The sequence below is a fragment of the Micropterus dolomieu genome, linkage group LG18 (assembly GCF_021292245.1).
Source record: "Micropterus dolomieu isolate WLL.071019.BEF.003 ecotype Adirondacks linkage group LG18, ASM2129224v1, whole genome shotgun sequence".
Taxonomy (NCBI): Eukaryota; Metazoa; Chordata; class Actinopteri; order Centrarchiformes; family Centrarchidae; genus Micropterus; species Micropterus dolomieu.
In genome coordinates, this window is record NC_060167.1 from 9403601 (window position 1) to 9425607 (window position 22007).

The following is a 22007-nucleotide window of genomic DNA, read 5'->3' on the forward strand; positions in this document are numbered from 1 at the left end:
ATTTGCGTCTGTGTGTTCAGGTGCTGTTCTGGGGTCTGCGAGAACTGAAGCGGGTGGAGCTGTTTGAGGTGACGCGACCCTTCGTGAGGATGGAGTGTGCAGGGCGACAATTGGAGTCTGAAGAGATTGAGAGCTACAAAACTCACCCCAACTTCAAAGAGCTGGTCCGCTGTATCGACGTGGTCAGTTTCTGTAATTAGTTCTGGCTATAGGTCCACATATCTGGTTTAAAGAAATGCAACTGTACTGAAGTTGGAGGAAACACTTTGTGTATCCATTGCATTCATAAGGAGTAGAGACACGGCTAACTATTCCTGTGTTTGGTCCAATCAGGAGCTGCCGGAGCAGGCCTACTTCCACCCGCCTTTAATGTTGTTTGTGGTGGAGCATCGGGCATTTGGTCGGCTCGCTCTGGTCGGAACCCACGTGGTTCAGAGCCTCATGCACTATGCCCCACGTGAGGTCGGGGGGGAGCCAGACGAGGAGGAAGAACCACCACCCAAACCAAAGGGTAAGAGCTATGAAGGAAGTAATGGAAGTAGTATTCACAATAGTAATGTAGATAGATAGTTTATAGTGAGCGTCCTGGTTTGTCTGGATTTTCCCGGTTCCCACTACCAAATTGTCCTGGTTTCCCCACATTTATAATATTTTAACTTGTTTTGTGCACATAGAGTTTATCATGCTCTGTCCCACTCATTATTCCCTAACCTAATATAAAAACATAAACACCGCTTTATGAACCTGCTCTTTTAAGTGAACAATCAGACCCATCTGAGGCCCTCCTGCCTACCTGTGTGTACTCTGCCCAGGCACTCAATGCATATGAATATGTGTTTTGGGGGATCCACCTTTGGATACTTTAAAATCTAGCTGTCTATTGCTCAGCTTTAATAGTCCTGGTTTGGGAGTTTGAAAATATAGTCACCTCAAGGTATTTGGAGATATTTGTTCTGAATTAATTTTAGTGTACTTTCATATACATATTACATTCAGACATATACTATAGATATGTTTCCAGAACATTTGATTCCGTTGTTCTTGTGATTTAGTTTAGCTAATTAGCCCTAATATTTTAGTATATATTCTTAGTTTTTTATAATTTCAAATATTATGTTTTACAAGTCTTTGAGGATGAGGACTAAGTTTGTTCAGTTGACAAATGAACTGCAGGTAGGCTAAACATCCTCAAATCCAATAAAGAGACAGGCAGGACAAAGCTGCTAAAGTTAGCCGAACTGATAGAGATCTCCCAGGACCAGATGTCACTGCTGTATCTGAGCTAGTGTACTAGTTAGCTATTCCTGCTAGTATTAGCGACTTGTGTTGGTGGAAAAATACTAACTTCGACAGACCTGCTGTGCTTTATTGTGTTTCTCTTTATATCCCTCCAGTGAAGCAGAATATGATGCCAGTCAACCCTCTGACGTCAGTGAAAAATATCGGACTCAGCAACTTGCCAATTAAGCTTTCAAAGATTCCCATCAACCCCATAAAGCTAGTTAATGTACGTATATCAGTCTCCTGCTCTTTCTCCTCTCTATGTTAAAAACATAAAACCAAAAAACTGTCCTTGAGTTGATGTTTACACTTCTATTTCCTGCCCCTTCAGGCTCCTATGAAGAAGCTCATGAAGAGGGGTGAGGATCTAGAGGAAGAGGTGCCTGAACAGGAGGAGTTGGATTGGTGGTCCAAATACTACGCTTCAATGAAAGAGTTGGAGAATAAGGTGAGACTGATGTGGAACCTCTGGGTCTGAAAAGTGAAGCCAATGTGGAAGTGCCTTAAACCTGCATTCTTTCTAATGGCCATCAGGGGGTGACTCACAAATAAATCAGATTAGGAAAGGACCCTACTTCTAACTTGATATATTATCTATATAAATATTTTCATAATGATTTTATGGTCTAAAATGCTAATTTCAAGTCTTCCTCAATACAGCATGATGTTAATTTAGTACATTATGTTCCAAATAATATACCATAAAGCAGGGTAGGCTTTAGGACATGAGTGACTAGTGTCTGATAAGTTGCTACACAGCTAAATGTGAACATACAGCGTGCGAACTACGGGGTAGCCAGGGGGCTACTTTCTTTAGCTCCCCTAAAGAAGACATCAGCTCCCCTAAAAGCATGATTTGTGATATTTAAAAATATTGACATCATGCTTTATTGGCATTAATTTCTATATTTCTCTATCATCATGGATCCATGCGTAAATTCAGGAGCGTCAGACTTCATCCAGACGGAGGGAACGATCACCGACTGTCTGCAGTGGGTCTCCTGTCCCTAGTCTGCCCCACTCCCTCTCCGGTACGGGTTGTGTCGCTTGTACGGCCGACGCTCTGTAAACGGTTCGTGATCGTTCTGTCTGACTGGATATTACGCATGATTCATGCAGTACTGCAGCTGGGGGCTCCCCGCAGCGCCACGCCACTTTTCAAAATTCTTCCCTCCCACGGAGAAAAGAAAGGACAGATCGCAAACAGCTGTTGTGTGAAGCGTAATTGTAGCAAAATGGCTACATATGATAATAATATTAATAAATATATTTTTCTTATTATAATAATAAGACAAACATTCCTGATACAGCCTATAGGCCTACATGCTTGCAGCTATTAATGATTCAGCAGTAAGAATCAGTACAATCAGTTGTACTAAAAGACACTCGGTTGTTAATTTTTTCCCAGTAAGTACATTTTGTTTTAAGCCTTTTCGCTTGGCAAAATTAGCATCCCAATTTCTAGCACAGTTAATGTGAATTATGGATGAACTATACTAACAAAGCTGGTTAGCTCCACCCTCTTGTCTAGTTCCTAACAAGATGGCGACGGCCAAAATGCCAAACTCGAGGATTCAAAATAAAAATATACAACTACAGTAATTAATACATCACTTCTTTACTAACCATGTGTTGACTGTCTGCAGGCTGCTGAGGAGGAGGAGATGGAGGAACAAGCAGAGACAGGTAGAGTTTGGAATCCTACTTCATATTGTTATGCCACATTTGTCTGTTTAATACAAAAAATAAAAATTTTTTTTGAGTTATGAGTTACAAAAGGCGATATTTCCAATCTGCAGTCTAGTGTAATCAACTGCAGTTCCTTTCATGTCCACACGCATTCTCATCTCAGTGTGTCATAACTGACGCTTTCAGACAGCGTGACAAAGCGTAAGGATTTTACGCTAAAGGTACCCTTCAGCGTCCGTATGAAACGTTTGCCACGTTGCAGCAACACAAAGGAGGCTAACCCTAACTGCTAGCATGCATAAAGTCAGTGACTTAGGTATAGGTACTAACATTTCTGATGGTTGTGGTAAGGGTAGGGGCTTCGGGGGGCTGTCAACACCTTTAACACAAATGTAGCTAGCTGGCACTTACTGGCTGTACAGAGCGTCTCATACAGACGCACCCGGTGTGTCAAATAATTTGTCACTTTTTGTCTGATAAACTTTACTGAAGTGAATGGCAAACACACCAACTTCTCTCTACTAATAACGAGATCATTTACCTTTTTCTCATCTCAGTTTGATCAGTATTCCAATAAATATGTACACTACATGGAAATGTAATGTGTCCAAGTATGCGTGCAGCCAGTTGTGTCAAAACTAAAATCAACAATCAACAAGAATTTCTACTGGATTTTGGAATATGGCTACAGGGATTTGCTGATGGCACTGATGTTGGTGATAAGATCTGGCTCACAGTTGGCATTCCAGTTCATCCCAAAGGTGTTGGATGGGGTTGAGGTCTGGGTTCTGTGCAGGCCTTTCTTTATGGACCTGGCTTTGTGCACGGGGGTGTTGTCATGTTGAAACAGGAAAGGACCTTCCCCAAGTTGTTGAAACAGAGTTGGAAGCACACTATTGTAATATCATTATATTCTGCATTAAAATTTCCCTTCAAACAGACTAGACCGAAAGCACACTGAAATATGTGCAGGGTTGATCACATAAAACATCATGGTAAATACTAGATAGATGAAGCGCAGCATGATGTGATGTGTGTGAATCAATAGCAATAAAAAAGAGAGAAACAAAGAATTAAAAATATGAACAATAAGATATCTGTATAACGAAATATCAACAACAAACATGAGTGAAAACAGTGTTAACGGATTTTATTAGTTAGTGTTGATAGTGTGAATTTCTTTTTTGTTCAGATCCAGGGAATCTGACCATGGCCAACATCGAAGAGGAGGAGGACGAGGAGGTTGTGGTGGTGGAGATTGAGCCTCCCAAACGCAAGAAGATTGCCACACTAAAGGTGTGAGGTCATTGTGATTGATGGTTTACAGTCCAGTCTGTCAGTCCAGGCTACACCAACATCAGCAATAGAAGAACATTGAATGTGATGTGTAATGTGCATAGAATGTGTCTCTGGCCGTTGTGAACAATGAGAATGATCACTTTATTATTATTTACAGCAGCAGCTATTCTCAGCAAACAAGTTCTGATGAAGCCACTGTACAATACCTGCCCATATAGTTTTTTCAGTGTTTAGTGGAGACCAAGCAAAAGCTAAAAGAAGAATACATATCTGACTGATTCACTAGGTTGTCACCAACACGTATCCAGTGGGATAATGTTGTGTCTCTGTCAGCTTGTTTTGTAGTTTTTCCAGCTAACTGTAATCTGATTAGATGTGTTGAAAGATCAGAGGGAAACAAGCTTATAGTTCAAATAATCCTGATACTGAGCGCAACAGTGAGGTGTAAAATCCAGGCAGGATCTACGGTTGCCCCAATATGAGAATTTCTGCTGGAGATTACACTGCCTCTTTCAAAATGACCCAAACGTAGAGAGTAAGCTTCCTGTTTGTCATACTGTACTTGACTGAGACTGGACAACATTAAAGTTATAATTTCCTACTTCAAGAAGCTGCCAGAACAGAAAGTATAGCTGTAGTTGTCATCATGCATCTAAACTTTGGGAACTGATCCAAAACGGTACTACCCAAATCCATCCATCCATTTTCTGCTGCTAATCCAGGCCTGGGTCCAAAAGGCAGCAAGTACTAAGTCAGCCCAGGTGCCCCTGTCCCCAGCCACATCCTCCATCCCTTCCTGGAGGATCTTCGCCTTGTCCCTAAACTGAGTCTAGAAATCCTGCAAAGGAAAGTGCTTTTATTCTTTCAGTCACTTACCAGAGCTCAGGACCATGTGGGAGGGTCAAATCAAGGCATTCACTTTCAGGCTCAGTTCCCTCTTTATCACGTCAGACTGGTATAATGTGTGCATTACTGCTGCCACCATACCAATCCATCTGATTGATCGCCTGGTACCCTCTCTCATGAATAAACCGTGAAAACAGTCAGACCCATTCTGAAAAGACCCAGAGATAATTACGCCTGATCCAAAAAGTAGTGAACAGACACACTGAACTCGGATCGGACCTGGGACTTGACACACATACTGTATCTGTGACTGGCATCTGTACCATAGACCTGTTTATACTGAATATAATTTGGACCCAGCCTGATTCTGGTACCCGATGAGGTCTCAGTTATGATGAACCTTTTTAAGACAGAACATCATTTTCCAGAGAGTCCATATCATGAAGTTGACAGACAAGTGAAGGCAGAACAGATAGGGAGTAACACAATCTTTCTTCATCAAAGTTTCTTCCTCTGTTTGTGTTTGTATGTGTGTTCAGCTGTACAGAGGTGATCTGGAGTCAGAGTTCAGTCAGTTTCAAGATTGGCTGAAGATCTTCCCGCTGTATAAAGGCAAAGCGAGTGGTGAGGATGACGAGGAGGATGAAGAAGAGAGGCTGATGGGAAAATACAAGGTACTGTGGATGGAGAGCTGTCGTTCTGTCTGTCTGTAACTGCAGAGAAGTGTTCATTACTCTCTACTGTCCATCCCCAGGGCTCCTTCCTGGTTTATCCGATTGAGTCGGGAGATGAAGAAGACACCAATTGTCAGATTACCAGTGGAATCCCACAAAACACACCAATTAAAGTGTTGGTCCGCATTTACATCCTCAAGGTACCTGTCTCTGTCACTTGATTGTTCCAACATTTTATTAAATCTCTTTTACAAATACATGCTCAGACATCTGAGATATGAGAGATGGCTGCTAAAAAGCAGCCATTTTAATGCAAGAAAGTACAAAATTCACATTCTGCCATTCACAATGTCCCTGCCTGCAGCTATATTATGGGTTAATGGGTTAAACAAATTGGCTTTATACAACTGGCTTTTTAACAAATTTAAACTTAGTTAGGTACATTGTTTGTATTCTACCGTGTTTTTTACTATTTTTATCCTGCAGGCCACCACTCTGGCTCCCACAGACCCGAATGGTAAAGCCGACCCATATCTGGTGGTCCGAGTTGGACAACAGCGTCAGGACACCAAAGATCGATACATCCCAGCACAGCTCAACCCCACGTTTGGAGAGTCAGTACCTGTCAGTCTACCTGTATCCGTCCATCACTCTCTGTCTCTGTCTGACTGGTATGTTTGTCACTGTCTTTCAGGGTGTTTGAATTCACAACGTCTTTCCCACTGGAAACAGAGCTGCTTATCACAGTGATGGACCACGATTTTGTGGGGGCTGATGATGTCATCGGCGAGACACGGATTGACCTGGAGAACCGGTTCTACAGCCGCCACAGAGCCTCCTGCGGGCTGGCTCTTTACTATGACACGTTAGTACCACAACTACATCACGGTAGTTTCAGAACTAAAACATGTTAGAAGCAGTTCTATGACAAATTATTACCAAAACTATGAAACATCAGTACTACAACTAAAAATCATTAGAACGAGAACAATGACATGTTGATACTGGAACTATGACATGTTAGTATGAAACAATGTGACATGTTGGAACTTGTTAGACAACATAGTACCAAATAATAGGACATACTAGTACCAAAACTACAACACAACAGCATAAACTAGCAAAACTATAATATGTTAGTATGAAAACTGTGGCTCAACTACCAGTACAACAACTAAAAGATGTAAGAACCAGAACATGGACAAGTTAGAAAAATGAATGTGACATTTCAGTGACCAAAATTAAGAAGTGTTACTTCCAGTAAAATGACATGCTAGTTAGAGAACTTCAACATGTTAGTAGCAGAACTACAGCGAGTCCGAGCTATGACATGTTAGTTGTAAAAATGTGACATGTAAATAGAACTGTGACACACTGGACCAGTAGTAGGAGAACATATTACTACCAAAAACTACCACTCACAGAACTAGCTCTACCACACAATAGTATCAAAACTAGAATATGTGGCACGTTAGTAGTAAAACGTGAGAACAGTACCGAGACATGTTAGAACCAGTATTATGACAATTTAGTGCCAAAACTAAGACACATTAATAGTAGAATTATGAAATATTAGTACAGGAACAACTCTATGTGTTAAGTCTACTTGACTCTCCCTCTCCAGTGACGGTTACAATAAGTGGCGCGATGGGAAGAAACCGTCTGCCATCTTGGCTGAGCTCTGCAGGAAGAACGGCATCGAGTCTCCAGAGTACAGAACATCTGAGGTCAAAGTCCTCAACAGACTCTTCAAGATACCACCTGATGCAGTACCTGAAGGTAGAGGAGATTATGTATTCTATATACAGATAGATATATGATGAAAGTTATGTACAAAGTAGCAGAGATTAATCCATAATTATCCATATATACAATTTCATGTACCTTTACTAGTGTTGCTACCAGTACATGTTCTACTATTGCTGCTACTTCTACTGTCAGTGTTGGACTACAGCTGCTCTCCTCATACTGCAGCAACCTACCAGCTCTTACAAGACTATCAGCAGTAACAGTATTGTATTATACAGCAGTGTTGTTGTTTTTGTTAGGTTTGCTGAAGAAGAACCAGCGCTCCCCAGAGGAGGAGGAAGAGATGGAGGAGCATGCAGCCTTGAGCGTGCTGCACCGCTGGGGGGAGATGAACGAGTTCCTTCCCGGAGCCGTTCCTCTGGTCCCAGAGCACGTGGAAATCCGGTCTCTGCTGAACCAGGACAAACCAGGACTGCCACAGGTAACGACAACATAAACAATAACAACAGTACAAACAGTCAAAACAACAGCAGCTTGTGGTATTACTACATGTCTTCAGCAGTGTGCGTGTGTGTGTGTTCCAGGGTTACCTTCATATGTGGGTGGACATGTTTCCTACTGATATCCCAGCTCCATCCCCTGTTGACATCAAGCCCCGCCTACCTGAACAGTAGGTCAACACACTATTAAGTAGAGTAAAATAGAATAGAGGAGGTACAATACGTAACCTTTGTTTTTGACGACAGGTACGAGCTGCGTGTGATCATCTGGAACACTGATGACGTGTTTCTGGACGACGTCAACATATTCACTGGTGAACCATCATCTGACATCTATGTTAAAGGGTTAGATTCACAAACACACACACACACACGCACATTTACATGCTTCTTTGCAATTACGAGAAGATAGAACTTTATTTAGGGCCATTGTTATGCAGCAGTACAAAGTAGGAAAGAGTGAAAATATAAAATATAAGTAAAGGTGCAATATATAAAATAAACAGATATCCACCAATATGAACAATGCCAAAAATATAAGCAAGGTTAATAGTAAGCATAACGAGTTGCTCAAATCTGAAGTTGCTTCTTGGTGAGTTGTATATAGATATATTTGAGAAGTGGCATATAGCTGTATACATGTACAATACCAAATATTACAATATTAAATAATTTCTTCCAAATCGGTGAATTGTACGACAGCATATTAGAGCCATTGCAGATTTATTTTTTAATTATGGAGCGGATGGAGGCGAGTAACATTTAGAGAAAACCTCGTAAAAAATGGTTTTCTGAGTTTTCCTTTTTTCAGTCATTAATACTACAAGAGTCAGTAACATAAGAGAAGCTGTGGAGCTTTAACACAGTTAGGCAGATATGTGGGACCGTAAAAAAGCCACCTGAAAACATGAGTCACATCATAAATCATTTTATGCTTTTGAACAGAATGTAGAATGAAAGTATCTCATAATACTGGTTAGTAAAAGTAGCTAAGATGTGATGCTTGTTGTTTTTAACATGTGCATACCCTGCTTTTAAGAGAGTACATAGTTGTGTTTATTTGTGTTTTTTTTCTTTTAACAGGATACAAAAGGAAAACAAGACTTTTGACTGTGCAAAACCGTTCTCAAATGTTGGAGTTTTTCTGAAGGGTTTAATCTCCTCAAAACTCTAAAATTATTAAAATAAATCAATTTGAGGTAGAGAGTGTCTTTTTTTGGCTCTCCAAAATTGCATACATCAAAGACCAAAAATGTGTTTGTTGCAATGTGAGCTGTAATCGTTAGGATGTCTGGCTAACTTGCAATCTATTGTGGTAACCTGGCGTTATGTGAAAGGCCAGGGAGTGTTTCATACTCTAGTATTTTGTGAGGTTACTCATTAGAAAAAGATCTGTTCATGACCACTGTGTGGTTTTTACCTGGAGCCTGTCCCGGTTCTCTTCCAAATTTCTCCCATCTACCAATCAACACCATTGTTTTCTTATCCAGCCTTCTCTACAAACATTGGCTCTACTTAAAAACAATGTTGTCTTTTCATAACATCAATCAGGAGACATCTTACGAGCTGAAATCTGAGAAGGATAAGCTCATCTTGACCCATGTGCACCAGAGCGTACGCACAAATGGGAGTGCCATTGTGTGGTGGAGGCAGAGAGCTTATCTACACAATGGCCGCCCCCCCTTGCAGGAATGTATGAGTAATACAGGCAGGCAGGTGCATGCACCTTTAGCAGTTCAACATATATTTGATGGCTACACTTAATTCTCTATATTATATCAGTGATGACGATGAACAAGAAAATATTTCCTACTGTTGACCCAGGAAGAAATTTTCACTACTGTAACTCCAGCCAACATTCCTGAGATAGTGTTATGTTCATCAAACATATTCATCCTAAAAGTCCTTTCACCTGTACTATTAAATATGAAAACCGTTATATACTAAACATACAAAGTACAGTATGTAAGATGATCTTAATTTTTTTATATCATACTTATGATGGAAGACTGATTACCTATACACAATAAAAGAACGATTGCTGTTTCTTCTACAAGTTTCATCAATTGAGGACCCTTTCACAGTTCTTGTTCTTGTTTCAAAATGAGTTAGCTTCAAAGTCAGCTTCAAGCAACGCATACTACAGTCGACAGTTCAACAAAATCACATCTTTTTAAATGTTTTAAATAAATAACCCATTGTTTGGAAGATAACTATAATTTTGATGATAAATCTTCTCTTATCAGTGTAAACTGAATGTGTGCGTTGTGATAGTAGAAACCCTGAGAGGTGAAGCAACAGTAACAATGGGGTGTTTGGCTTAGTGATTTGAAGGCTCTGTTTAATTAAGTTTTCTTGTCTGTGCAGCTGGATAAAAGGACTGGAAGGAGAAAAACAGGAGACTGACGTCCACTTCAGCTCTCTTACTGGGGAAGGAAACTTCAACTGGAGATTTGTGTTCCGCTTTGACTACCTCCCTACTGAGGTACACAAACACATACATACACATACCTGGACCTGCTGATGGTGAACATTTCCACTGATCCCTAGATGAATCCAGATGATTATAGTGATTTCCTGACCATTTCTCTAGTGCCTCTAGGGCTACAACTGATTATTTTCCTTCTCTTTGATTAACCTGTCCATTCTTGTTATGTTTAAGCATTAATTTTAGTCTATAAAATGTCCAGAAATAGTGAAATGTCCATTGCAGTTCAGAGAATTCACAGGGACATATTTATGTCTTGTTTTGTCTGATTAACAGTCCAAAAGATTTTCAGTTTACAATAAGAAATAGCTCCTTGACAGAGAAGTTGACACCCAAAGACTGCTTTGAGTTTTTTTTATGAATGATTGATCATATAACAAGATGTCAAAGAGTATATCAATGAATATTCTGTCATTCAACTAACCAATTAATTGATCCGTTCTTTCAACACTCAGTGTCACCATCAAGATCATGTTTCCATTGTACACAAGAAATGTCAATATATAAGTTTCCCTAGTGGATCAGAGTGGTGTTTGTTCCTATTGTAATTAACACTGTAGTCTGGTTGTTAGTGGAAATAAATCTCCTGTCGTCCTGTAGAAAGAGGTGGTGTATAAGAAGAAGGAGTCCATTTTCTCTCTGAATGAGTCAGAGTTTCGACAGCCGGCTGTTCTGACACTGCAGGTCTGGGACTACGACCGCATCGGTGCCAACGACTTCCTGGGTGAGACACACAGACAGGACCACAAATTCTCAAATATATACAATACCTTGACTGAAACAGGCTTATATGCATATTTCAGTGAAAAGCTTTCCCATTTTTCTCGGTTGCTGTTTTAATTTCAGTACATTGTCTACTTTTATGTCACTAATGCTGTTGCACTGGCCACTCTCAAACTGAAATATACTGTATTAACAGTCATTTCTATTTTTGAAGTTTTTTTTCAAACACAAAAACACTTGTTTTTCAAACACACATGTATATCAGTAAATGCAGAGCATAATCACTTTTTGATTCACAAACCTTACTGTAAAAACACTGTCAGCAGCACAACAAAACTCCATTCAACCCAGAAATCTCAGCTACAGATACAAACATGGACGAATAAAATCAAAATACATTTGCTTGTAATTTGGATGAACTGTCCCTTTAAATTTAACATTTCAGAGTGGGCTAAACATGGACCTTTTTTCATGCAGCTTATTCATTCAAGCTTCAGGGTGCATCATAAGAAGCTTCACCAAAACCAGTATATCCTCAATACATTACAGAGCAAAAAGCCTACTTATGATACTAACATTCTTCCTCATCATCCTTCTTTTCTTCTTGCTCCTTCAGGCTCCATAGAGTTACGTCTCAGTGACATGGTGCGAGCGGCAAAGTCATCTGGTAAGTGTACGATTGATATGGCGAAGGAAAGGGCCAGCCCTCGATTCTCCATCTTTCGCGCCAAGAAGATGAAGGGCTGGTGGCCGCTGACCCGCATGAAGACAGCTAAGGACTTTGAGAGGGAGGAGAAGGAGAAGGAGGCAGCCAAGAAGAAGGGAAGCAAGAAGAAGAAGAAGCAGAAAGACAGGAGGAGCCAGATGCGACCGGAGGACCTTGAGTACACCGACAGCAGCGGCAACACTTTCCTGCTAATGGTACAAAATTTATAGGCTACAAATGATGCCCGACAAAGGCAAGGCACAGTAAATACATATAAGCAGCTAAGATCTGACTTTTTGACATCTTTTTACCATACAAAGATTATTATTCCATAGAAATGTAGAGTTTTAGTACAAAACGGAGCCAAAACCAAACCAGTAGAGCTGTTGGAGACATTGTGAGTTTAATGTACATTACACTGAATTTACCATGTGATAATTATAGTACAAGTAATCCCATTCTCCTTTATGCGTGTTACCAAGCCTTTATAAGAGACTGGCCTTTATTTGAATAACAGTTTCCACTGCATAATTTACAGTTTTTATGTTAATGCAAATATAAATACTAATTCTAATTTAAAGTCCAGTTTGAATATCTGTGGTGACTAACACTGAAACTGTGTTTGTGTGTGAAGGGGAAGGTGGAGGCGGAGCTTCAACTGGTGACGTTAGAGCAGGCAGAGGCCAACCCTGTGGGCCGGGCCCGCAAGGAGCCAGAGCCTCTGGACAAACCAAAGTACGACACACACACACACACACACACACACACACACACACACACACACTGGGTCACAATTTTTCAAAACAAAAGTCAGGTGTCCACATGAACACTGAATCCTGTATACCCGTGTCTGCCAAACATAGGGTTGAGTTCTCTCTCTTCTCCGTAACCTGATCTACTGTCCACATACATATTCATACAGAACTTTTATGTCCATAGTCTGTGATCTGTCACTGTCGACCCTATTTTGTCCAAACGGAAGTACAAGGGCGAGTTTATTAATGTTGGCTTTACCAAAGCCATTAGTAATGGAGAGGAGATGCCTTAATTTGTATTATGTGGGGAAGAGCTCAGTAATGAGAGTTTGAAAATGAATAAATTTGACCCGTATCTCCAAACGAAATATTTGCAGTATCTGGGAGAGTATAATATAAGATATTTGTCTTTGCAAAAGAATCCTTCAAGATGTGTTCAATTTGGCACCACATACTGGTGTGAATCTGAAAAACAAATACAGAAACAGACTAAATGCTTAGCTTGAACTCAGAATGGCACTTTCAAAAACTGAGCCCAGTATAGATCAGCTGGTTGAAAACTTTAACGCTCAATAAATTCAGGTCAGCATCATTAAGAAAAGACATGTTGGTGTTGAGGGACGATTGGAGGGGTGAGAGTTGAGAAAGGGGTGAGACACAGAAAGGAGAATAGATTATTGTTGTTTTTGTTTACTTTTATAATGAAACAAATGCATTTCATTTGCATTTTAAATTCATGATTTGTTGTGTCCTTTATAAATATAGATTTTTCATCAATTCATGACGCATTTATGTAAATTTTGGTCCCAGGGAGACACCAGATTTCTCTTTTAGTTCTTGAGCTGAAAATGTTTGAGAACCATTGCTGACCTGACATTAAGAGATCCTTTCTTAATGTGCTTTCCTAATCTACGATAGTTGTTCTATGCAAAAATACACTCAAAAGTTTATCTTAAGTTTTTATGAGGCACCAGCAGTCTGGGTTAGTCAAATTTAGATAGATAATAGAAATAATATATTTCAAAGTTACGGTCTGGACTATTGTAGACTCCAGGTGTTAACAGGTGTAAACTGTCTCCTGTCTTCTCTCTAGTCGTCCCACCACTAGCTTCACTTGGTTCGTCAACCCGATGAAGACCTTCATCTTTATCATCTGGAAGAAGTTCAAGAAGTATATCATCGCTCTGGTCATCCTCGCCATCCTCACACTCTTCCTCTGCCTCATTATCTACACTCTGCCGCAGCAAATCTCTGCCATCATTATCAAAGGATGAAGAAACCTGTGGGGAGTCTTCGTCGCCTCCTCCTGGGTGTCACAGACTGTCTTAGGTTTCTGATCTAGTTTACAACGGACTGAAGTCTTATTTAACCTGATTTTGATGGAACCAATCAGTAAAACTCATGATTTAATATATTTACACTGACTGCACTACATTACCCAGCATACCTGTTTATATAAACATAGCCTGGCTCATTGGAGCTATAATGTGGGATCTGTTTTACTGTGGGATTCATCCGTCATCAGAGGAAATGACTGGACACCCATTACTGCAGATTTGCATCATATATTATGTTGTGTAAATTAAAGATTGTTTTGACTCTGCAACTCGTAGCACAGGTCAGATGTGTTCTGGACATACAGCACAAAACTGAATGGATAAATCAGCACCTTTCCTAAACGTAAACATAACTCTATTGTATACATGTAATATTGTTGATTAAATATAATTATAGTCACACATTTTTATTTTGAAAGTAAATAAGAAAATAAAATAGATAAGTACAGTTTTGACTCATAACTGCAGTTGTTTTTCTCTTTTGTACTCATTTGTTTAATCCTTTTTTAACTGAATGACGAATCTCAGTTTTAGCTGTTCTGAGTAAATCAATAAATAAACGACTAATATAAATGACTAATGATTAATATTAATATCAGTCAGAAACAGTGATTCTCTATGTCTGTCTACAGGAAATGAACTGTAAAACAATACATTCAATTAGGCCTACTTTAGATATCTATTTGAAAAACTGTATAAATCCCGCAGCATTAAGCTAAAATTGTCTCAGTACTCCTTTGTCACAGTACACAATCTGGGAATCTTATCTCGGTGGATGTAATCCCCATCCTTGCTGTTGCAGAACGGAGTGGCTTGCACTGTACTGTAGTTTATTCAGTGTTTATTTATTCTGAATGTGTCGACTGTCCAAATTGCACCAAATGTGACACTGCACTCCCTTGGGTCCGCAGCAACACACCCGCCATGTGTGAGGTCAGTTGGATGAGGGGTTCTTGACATAATTGAAATACAAACACACATTCCTGCCTTTATTAGAGAGATATTCATTTGCAACATTTGGGATGAAATAAACTTTTGTAAATAGATTTGATGCCTTAATGCCAAAATGCATTTTAATGACTTGTGAATGGATTCCAAGTCATTAAAACGTCAAGCTAGAGCCCAAGTCAAGTCTCAAGTCACTCGTGGTTATAATGAATGTTGTATCACCTGCTGCGATCAAACTATGAAACTGCATAGCTGTAAGGGATTCTGTAACTGTAACCTTCATTTACAGAGCACAACCATGCAATGTGCAATGCAATTAATGACAGCTTATTAACTAGCCTACTGTAGGTCAACACACCCCGCAGACTCTCAAACCCGGTGTAACGTTATAACTAACGTTACATGATCAACAATAAACCAGTAACCTGTTTGCAGCCAGCGTTTATAATTAACGTGATGGCAGTGGGACGTAAATGATTACGTTAATCGACTGCCAGAAGTTGGGCAAGTAAACAAACGCTCATTCATCTTTTCATAACGAACGACAGTCTGACCTAACCTCCGGTAGGTAGTAGCTAAAGCGAGAGGCAAGCTAACGTTAAATGGCCAATGCTGAGCTAAACATGTTCACTAACCTCACGGTTAGGGTTAGGGTAAGGGGCTTTGGGGAGCTGTCAACACATTTTATAAAAATAAAGCTAGCTACCTAGCTAGCTGCTACTGCTTCCGATCTAGACAGGGCGTCTCATACGGACGCTGGAGCTCAATAGCTAACTAAGCAGTTAGAGGAAGCTCGTAAACACAGACACACACATCATGTGAACCTGATACATGATAAATCAAACTGTGACTATAAAAGGTTCTTGATATGAAAAGAAAACGCAAAAGATTTCCTAGAGATGTAATACTTTGTTTTTCAAGATGCTTCTGGGTTATAGTTATGATACTGTATAGTTAATTAATGTATTAATCTAAAGTCTTGCTAGCATCACCTTGAGGCTGCAGTGTTGATTAAATTAATGAACAACATCCTGATGATTTAGCTGTTTGTGCTAGGTCATTGGGTCATTAAAATCTAAAAGGTTCATTCTCTGGAGAAAAGGAAATTATATACTGTCTGCCTTACCAATCAGCATGATGAGGCAAACCACAGGAACTAGACTCTGTTACCCTGTCCTCATCTTCAGAAAACTTTGTTTTCTCATAATGAGACAATTTATGATAAAACACATTCTGACTTATGGAAGTGAGGGGAGTAAAATAAAAGTCAGGACATCAAACTGCGGTCAGACATCATCCTCGTCTTCAGATTAACAGGAAGTTAGAAATGGTTTGTTTATAGGCCCTCGCTCTGATTGTTTCCTTTGAGACTCCGTGATGTTGGATCAAACGTTGGCTCATTGCCTCTGAGACTAGGCGGGAAATTATGTCAGAAGACCAGTATGAGGTCTAGTTTGTCAATTGTGGTAAGAAAACAGTTGGTTATTTGACGCCAAGCTAGTGGAATAGCTCTGGGGATGGCAACTTCAGTCTGTCAGTCAATTGGTACAGACCGAAAGATCTCACCAACTATTTGATCAATTGCAGTGAAATTTTGTAGAGACATTAACTATCCCCAGTGGATGACCTTTGCTGACTTTGGTGATCTCCAAACTTTTCCTCTAGTGCCACCGTGAGGTTCAAGTTTTGTGGTTAAATGTTTCAACAAATATTGGATGGACATTCATGTCCCCCTCAGGAAGAACTCTATAGATTTAAACCCTTAACTTTTCATCCAACGCAGTCATCAGGTTAAACTTTCAATTTGTCCAATATAAAAAAATGTATGTGAATCCTTTGGAATCACCTGGATTTCTGCATATATTGGCCATGAAATGTGAACAATAGACAAACACAGTCTGCTTAAAGTAGTACCACACAAACAATTATATGTTTTTATTGAACACACTGTGTAAACATTCACAGTGCAGAAAAAGTATGTCAACCCTAATCAGGAGTCAGCCAACTTGGAGTCCAATCAATGATGAGTGATGATGAGATTGGAGGTGTTGGTTAGAGCTGCCTTATAAAAAACACACATCGATTTTAATTGTGCTATTCTCATGAAGCATTGGCTGATGTGAACCATGCCTCAAACAAAAGAGCTCTCAGAAGACCTAAGATTAAGAATTGTTGACTTGCATGAAGCTGGAAAGTGTTACAAAAGTATCTCTAAACGCCTTGATGTTCATCAGTCCACGGTAAGACAAACTGTCTATAAATGGAGAAAGTTCAGTACTGTTGCTATAATCGATGGAAAAATTTAATCCAAAGTTTATCAAGAAATTTTGCAGGAGAATGTAAGGCTGTCTGTCCGCTAATTGAAGCTCAACAGAAGATGGGTGATGCACCAGGACAACGACCCAAAGCACAGGACTAAATCGACAACAGAATGGCTTAAGCAGAAGAAAATACACCTTCTGGAGTGGCCCAGTCAGTCCTGACTTCAACCCGATTGAGATGCTTGGCATGACCTCAAGAGAGCAACTCACACCAGACGTCCCAAGAATATCGCTGAGCTGAAACAGTTCTGCAAAGAAATAATCCAAAATTCCTCCTGACCGTTGTTCAGGTCTGATCTGCAACTACAGCAAACGTTGAGGTTATTGCTTCCAAAAGAGGGTCAACCTCTTATTAAATCCAAGGGTTAACATCATTTTTCCGCCCCGCACTGTCAATGTTTACATGGTGTGTTCAATGATAACATGAAAACATGTATTTGTTTGTGTGGGATTAGTTAAGCAGACTACTACTATTAGTTAAGCAGGTTACATGAAGATCAGATCACATTTTATGACCAATTTATGCAGAAATCCAGGTAATTCCAAAGATTCACATACTTTTTCCTTACACTGTCCAAAAACCTGCAAAACTATACTGACATTCTCATCAGCCTTAGCTGTACTTTTTGTTGCTAATTTAAAAGCATAGACTATAAAAAAAAAGGGCTAGCAGATTATAACAGCTAACATCAGCATTTTAGTAGGATATTGTGAACATGCTAGCATTAGCATTTAGCTTGAAAGTTATTATTAAAATTAAAATTATTATTAATTATTATTAAAAACATTCTTCTCATAGATAGGCTACCTACTTTAAACCCCTTTTTTAAATACAACAAATGAAAAAATTAAGGTGGTCTGGAAAACATCTAATTGAAGCTGAAACCTCTTTCAACTCACTTCAGTAGATTTGACATGAATTAAAAAGACACCGGTGTAACGGGGTTTACAGTGTAGTCCACCCATAGGAGTCCACCTCTGTGCTCGGTCAGCAGTGCGCGCTGCCGCGGCACAGAGCCCCGCCGCCGTGCACCGTGAACGCGCCTCTCCATGCGGTTTGATTAAAGAAGGAAAAGCAGAAAGAAATCAGCTGATGATAAAAAGGACATGAACCCGTTCCTGGAAAGGAGAGTAGAGTAGAGGACGATTTCGGTCTCTCATCTGAACCCCTTCCCGGTGTTCTGGGGGTCCGGTTCTCGGCTCAGCTGCTCCGCTCTTTGTCAGCCGGTTCACACACACAGAGACCCGGGCGGGTTTGTGTCTCTGAATGAAGCCGCTGTACCGGAGAGAGACTCGTTGGTTTTAACACTATAATGAGCCGGCAGTGTTTTATTCTCTCGGGTTTTCTGTGGAATATGTGCTGTTAGGATTTATTTCCTGTTGGATTTTTATCACCTTTTGTTTGGAGGAAGAAGCGGCTGATGCTGCAGTTCATATAGTGAAGTCACACTGACGGAGGAATCACCAGATCAGGTCTTTAATCGTTTTTATTAGCCTAAATCTTCTTCACAGGACCGTGGGAATGTGGAAACATCGCTGATGGAATTATTTCACCTTCGCCTGATGGATGTTTAAATTATTCGGAATCTTATTCGGTTATTTATCATAGTTGGCTCTGGGGAACGGCTTTGGGTTTCCTCAGTCTTTTGTGTGCAGTTGATCTGTCAGTCCCGGATTCTGTTGGACTGCTCCGGTCCCGTCCCGCTGTGTCCTGGGCTGAGCAGCACCATGCCGGAGTGCGTCTCGGTGCCCGAGTTCTTGCAGGAGGTTCTGGATGACTGGAGCTCCCCCACCACCTCCTCTTTCACCTCCAAGATGATCAGCTGCAGGAACACTGTCTACCTGCTGGAGGAGGTCAGTAATGACAGAGGGGTGGTAGTGGTCGGTACTAGTAGGCTATTGGTAGCAGTACCAGTAGTAGTAGCCTATCTATGCTAGTGGTGGACCGGAAATGTAGGCTACTATGGGAGGTTTCACCAGCCTAATGAATGAGATGAACCATTCTTTTCTCTTCTTCTCTTCAGCCAGGGCCGGAATGAACTACTTGGGGGCCCAGGGGCAAAAATGAGCTGCTGGACCCCCATTAAGTCCCCCCCCCTCTGTGTATTAGTTTTCTAGATTAAAATTAGCACAGTTTCCAGCATTCTAATCTCTCTCTAAAAATTACATTTACATTCTTCTCATTATTTAACAGCAAATACACGATTAAATAATATTATATCTTGAACAGCTGAAGTCAAAGTTTACACTCAAGACAACAAAAGCACGATGAAGGTTTTTATGGTTCTGTTTTGAAATAGTTTCTGTATAAACCTTTAACCACATGCGGGACTATAGACTCTAGAGATCCGGCCTCTGTCAAATAACTTTGACAAGTCCAACTGTCAACACCCTAACCTCTGATCGAAGCACTTTGTGAGCTGAAAGAAACACTGCCTGGGAACATGATTAAATTTTTTTTTGAGATCCTAAGGTAGGCTATCTCTATAACACCCCTACATGTAGAGAAATACAATTTGTCACCCAGTCTTAGTAAATATACAGTAACAATATGAACATATTTCTGAAATACTACTAATACTATAAGCCACGCCATCTGCAATTTAAAATGAATAAATAACCCACCATTTTCATGAAGCACCTTGTAAAAATAAATCGTTTGTGACAACTCACCATTGATTACCTACTTTTTCTACGCTTAATAGCTAATTTTAACCTTGGGGGTGGTGACTTTGATTGTCTTGTTTTGTCCAACCAGAAGTCCAACAATGAGTCTATTATTAAAATATTTTCCAACTATTTTCTGTCCATCTACAAATCAAACAGTTTGTGTAGCTGTGAAGTTGCTCCGCTGCTGTATGATGTCAGTTTCTGTGTGTGTGTGTTTGGTTAGGGGGCCCTTCAAACCCCCCAACACGCACACACACTGTCTGTTGGTCAGGGGAGTCATTGACCCGGAGACTTCAGATGTTCGACTGACCTGAAAAACAGAGACTCAAACTGCCCCTGCCCCCCTTTTTACCCCCAATGGAGTTGGCATATGTAACCACGGCAACAGATTAATCCACATTATTCATTGTTTTTTGATGGTAATGAGGAGGAGCCACAGAGCTGATTATTAATAAGGATATGAGTTAATCTGCAACCTGATGCTGCATTCATGGGAAGCTAGAAAGTGGGAATTTACAACTTTATTGAGAATGTTATGCATTAAACACCCTATTTATATTTCATGAACTGGACTGTGTGAATCCAGACTTCGTGGTCTGTGGTCATATGTTTCCTGATGAGGATTTGAGTGTGTCAGTCCGTGGCTTCCCAGCATGCACTGGGTCAGAGGATTCATGGAGACAAGTCTCAATTTATGCTTCACCTCATTCTTGACATTTGTGATGATTCCAAGCTGAAAATGTTTCATAAAATTAAACTAAACCAAAGAGTTTTATTGAAACTTCCTCAAGTGGCCTGTCTAAAGATAAAAAAAGATACAAAATGGGGAAAATTAAAAATTTATTAATTTTACCTATTGCTCAAATAAACAGTTACACTACACAAAGGAGACACTGGGGACAGGATTAGTTCAAGTTAATTCATAGAGATACACAAACCCCAACTCTACTGTCAACCATGTCAGCATGAGTGATTGGTTGTCGAATATTGTTCTTGAAGTTCTTGTAAAGCTATTTGTAAAACAAGGTCAATCAGTTTTTGGGGGTGAAATTATATAATTAATGTGTATTTCTCAGCATCACTGAGCACCTGTGGCTCTGTAAAAGATCTGTGAAATTGTAATCAATCTGTAACGTTCCTGTATCATGAATTTTAACTTAACTAAGCCAGGTATGTATTCTGTTACTATGAAAAGTACAATAATAATAATGACTGTTTAATCTATTTTTAATTCTATCTAATCTGGGAATTGTTAAGCTGTTTACCATTGTTTTTTTTTTTTTGCACCTCAAGAAATGATAAATCAGATCCTATGTGTAAAAATAAGCATTGTTGATACATGTAGCCCTTGATGTTTGGAAGTGGAGTACAGATTTAATCCTCTCCTCATGCCATGATAGAGTAAATGTTCTGTAAATTTATTGAGAAACTGTTAATGGATAAAATACCCAAGGAATGTTTTTTTTTTTTTAATCTAATGAATCAAATGCCTCATAAATCAAAATATTTCATCACATTGATGCCAACAAGAGGCCTTTTTTCACAGCAGACATTTTGACAGTGTCACTGTAAGAAAAGCACAGATGTAAATAACAAAATGAATGGAGGGTGAATTCCATTTAGCTGCTTTTGTTCCAGGGTCCTGTTATTGTTCACGCTGGCTTGCTGTCTCTCTGTCTCTCTGTCTCTCTGTCTCTCTGTCATGTTTTAGTAGGACAGCGTGGAGCCATTATTATTAATAACTCTTGTTCTTTTTGTACCATGAAAAGTCAAAATGTCAGCTGTGAAAAAGGTCTGATACACCCATTTATAAAAATGAAAGACATCTGAGTATAACCTGTGCTGCAAAATCTCTGAGGATAGACAAATTTATATCTTCTTTGATTATCGGACTAAAAGTCAGCGACATCTGACTTCAGCTGCTTCATGTGGAGATTTAGATGATGAGACTCACACAGGAATGTAGCTGTCTGTTGTCAGAGAACAAAGCTCGTCCTCTGTGTGTGTGTGTGTGTGTGTGT

General features: G+C 39.9%; 2 protein-coding genes across 6 annotated transcripts in view; both read left to right on the top strand.

Annotated features, from left to right (window-relative positions):
• Positions 1-14495, top strand: part of fer1l4 (fer-1 like family member 4) — a 41507-nt gene extending 27012 nt beyond the window's left edge. For both annotated transcript variants that reach the window (XM_046075940.1, XM_046075941.1), the window contains 17 exons: positions 1395-1507; positions 1613-1729; positions 2928-2967; positions 4163-4266; positions 5655-5789; positions 5870-5989; positions 6276-6403; positions 6484-6654; positions 7414-7568; positions 7838-8019; positions 8123-8208; positions 8285-8383; positions 10406-10523; positions 11127-11250; positions 11866-12170; positions 12590-12690; positions 13804-14495. In XM_046075940.1, the coding sequence (XP_045931896.1) occupies positions 1395-1507; positions 1613-1729; positions 2928-2967; positions 4163-4266; positions 5655-5789; positions 5870-5989; positions 6276-6403; positions 6484-6654; positions 7414-7568; positions 7838-8019; positions 8123-8208; positions 8285-8383; positions 10406-10523; positions 11127-11250; positions 11866-12170; positions 12590-12690; positions 13804-13984 (2279 nt within the window). In that variant the 3' untranslated portion in view covers positions 13985-14495. The remainder of the gene's footprint in view (positions 1-1394; positions 1508-1612; positions 1730-2927; positions 2968-4162; positions 4267-5654; positions 5790-5869; positions 5990-6275; positions 6404-6483; positions 6655-7413; positions 7569-7837; positions 8020-8122; positions 8209-8284; positions 8384-10405; positions 10524-11126; positions 11251-11865; positions 12171-12589; positions 12691-13803) is intronic.
• A 3860-nt stretch (positions 14496-18355) lies between these two features.
• The window catches only part of unm_sa1614 (un-named sa1614), a 29449-nt gene continuing 25797 nt past the window's right edge, over positions 18356-22007 (top strand). For all 4 annotated transcript variants that reach the window (XR_006829125.1, XR_006829126.1, XM_046076299.1 and 1 more), the window contains exon 1: positions 18356-19170. Coding sequence is in view for 2 of the 4 variants with exons in the window: in XM_046076299.1 (XP_045932255.1) it covers positions 19045-19170 (126 nt within the window). In the remaining 2 variants the exon portion in view is untranslated. The remainder of the gene's footprint in view (positions 19171-22007) is intronic.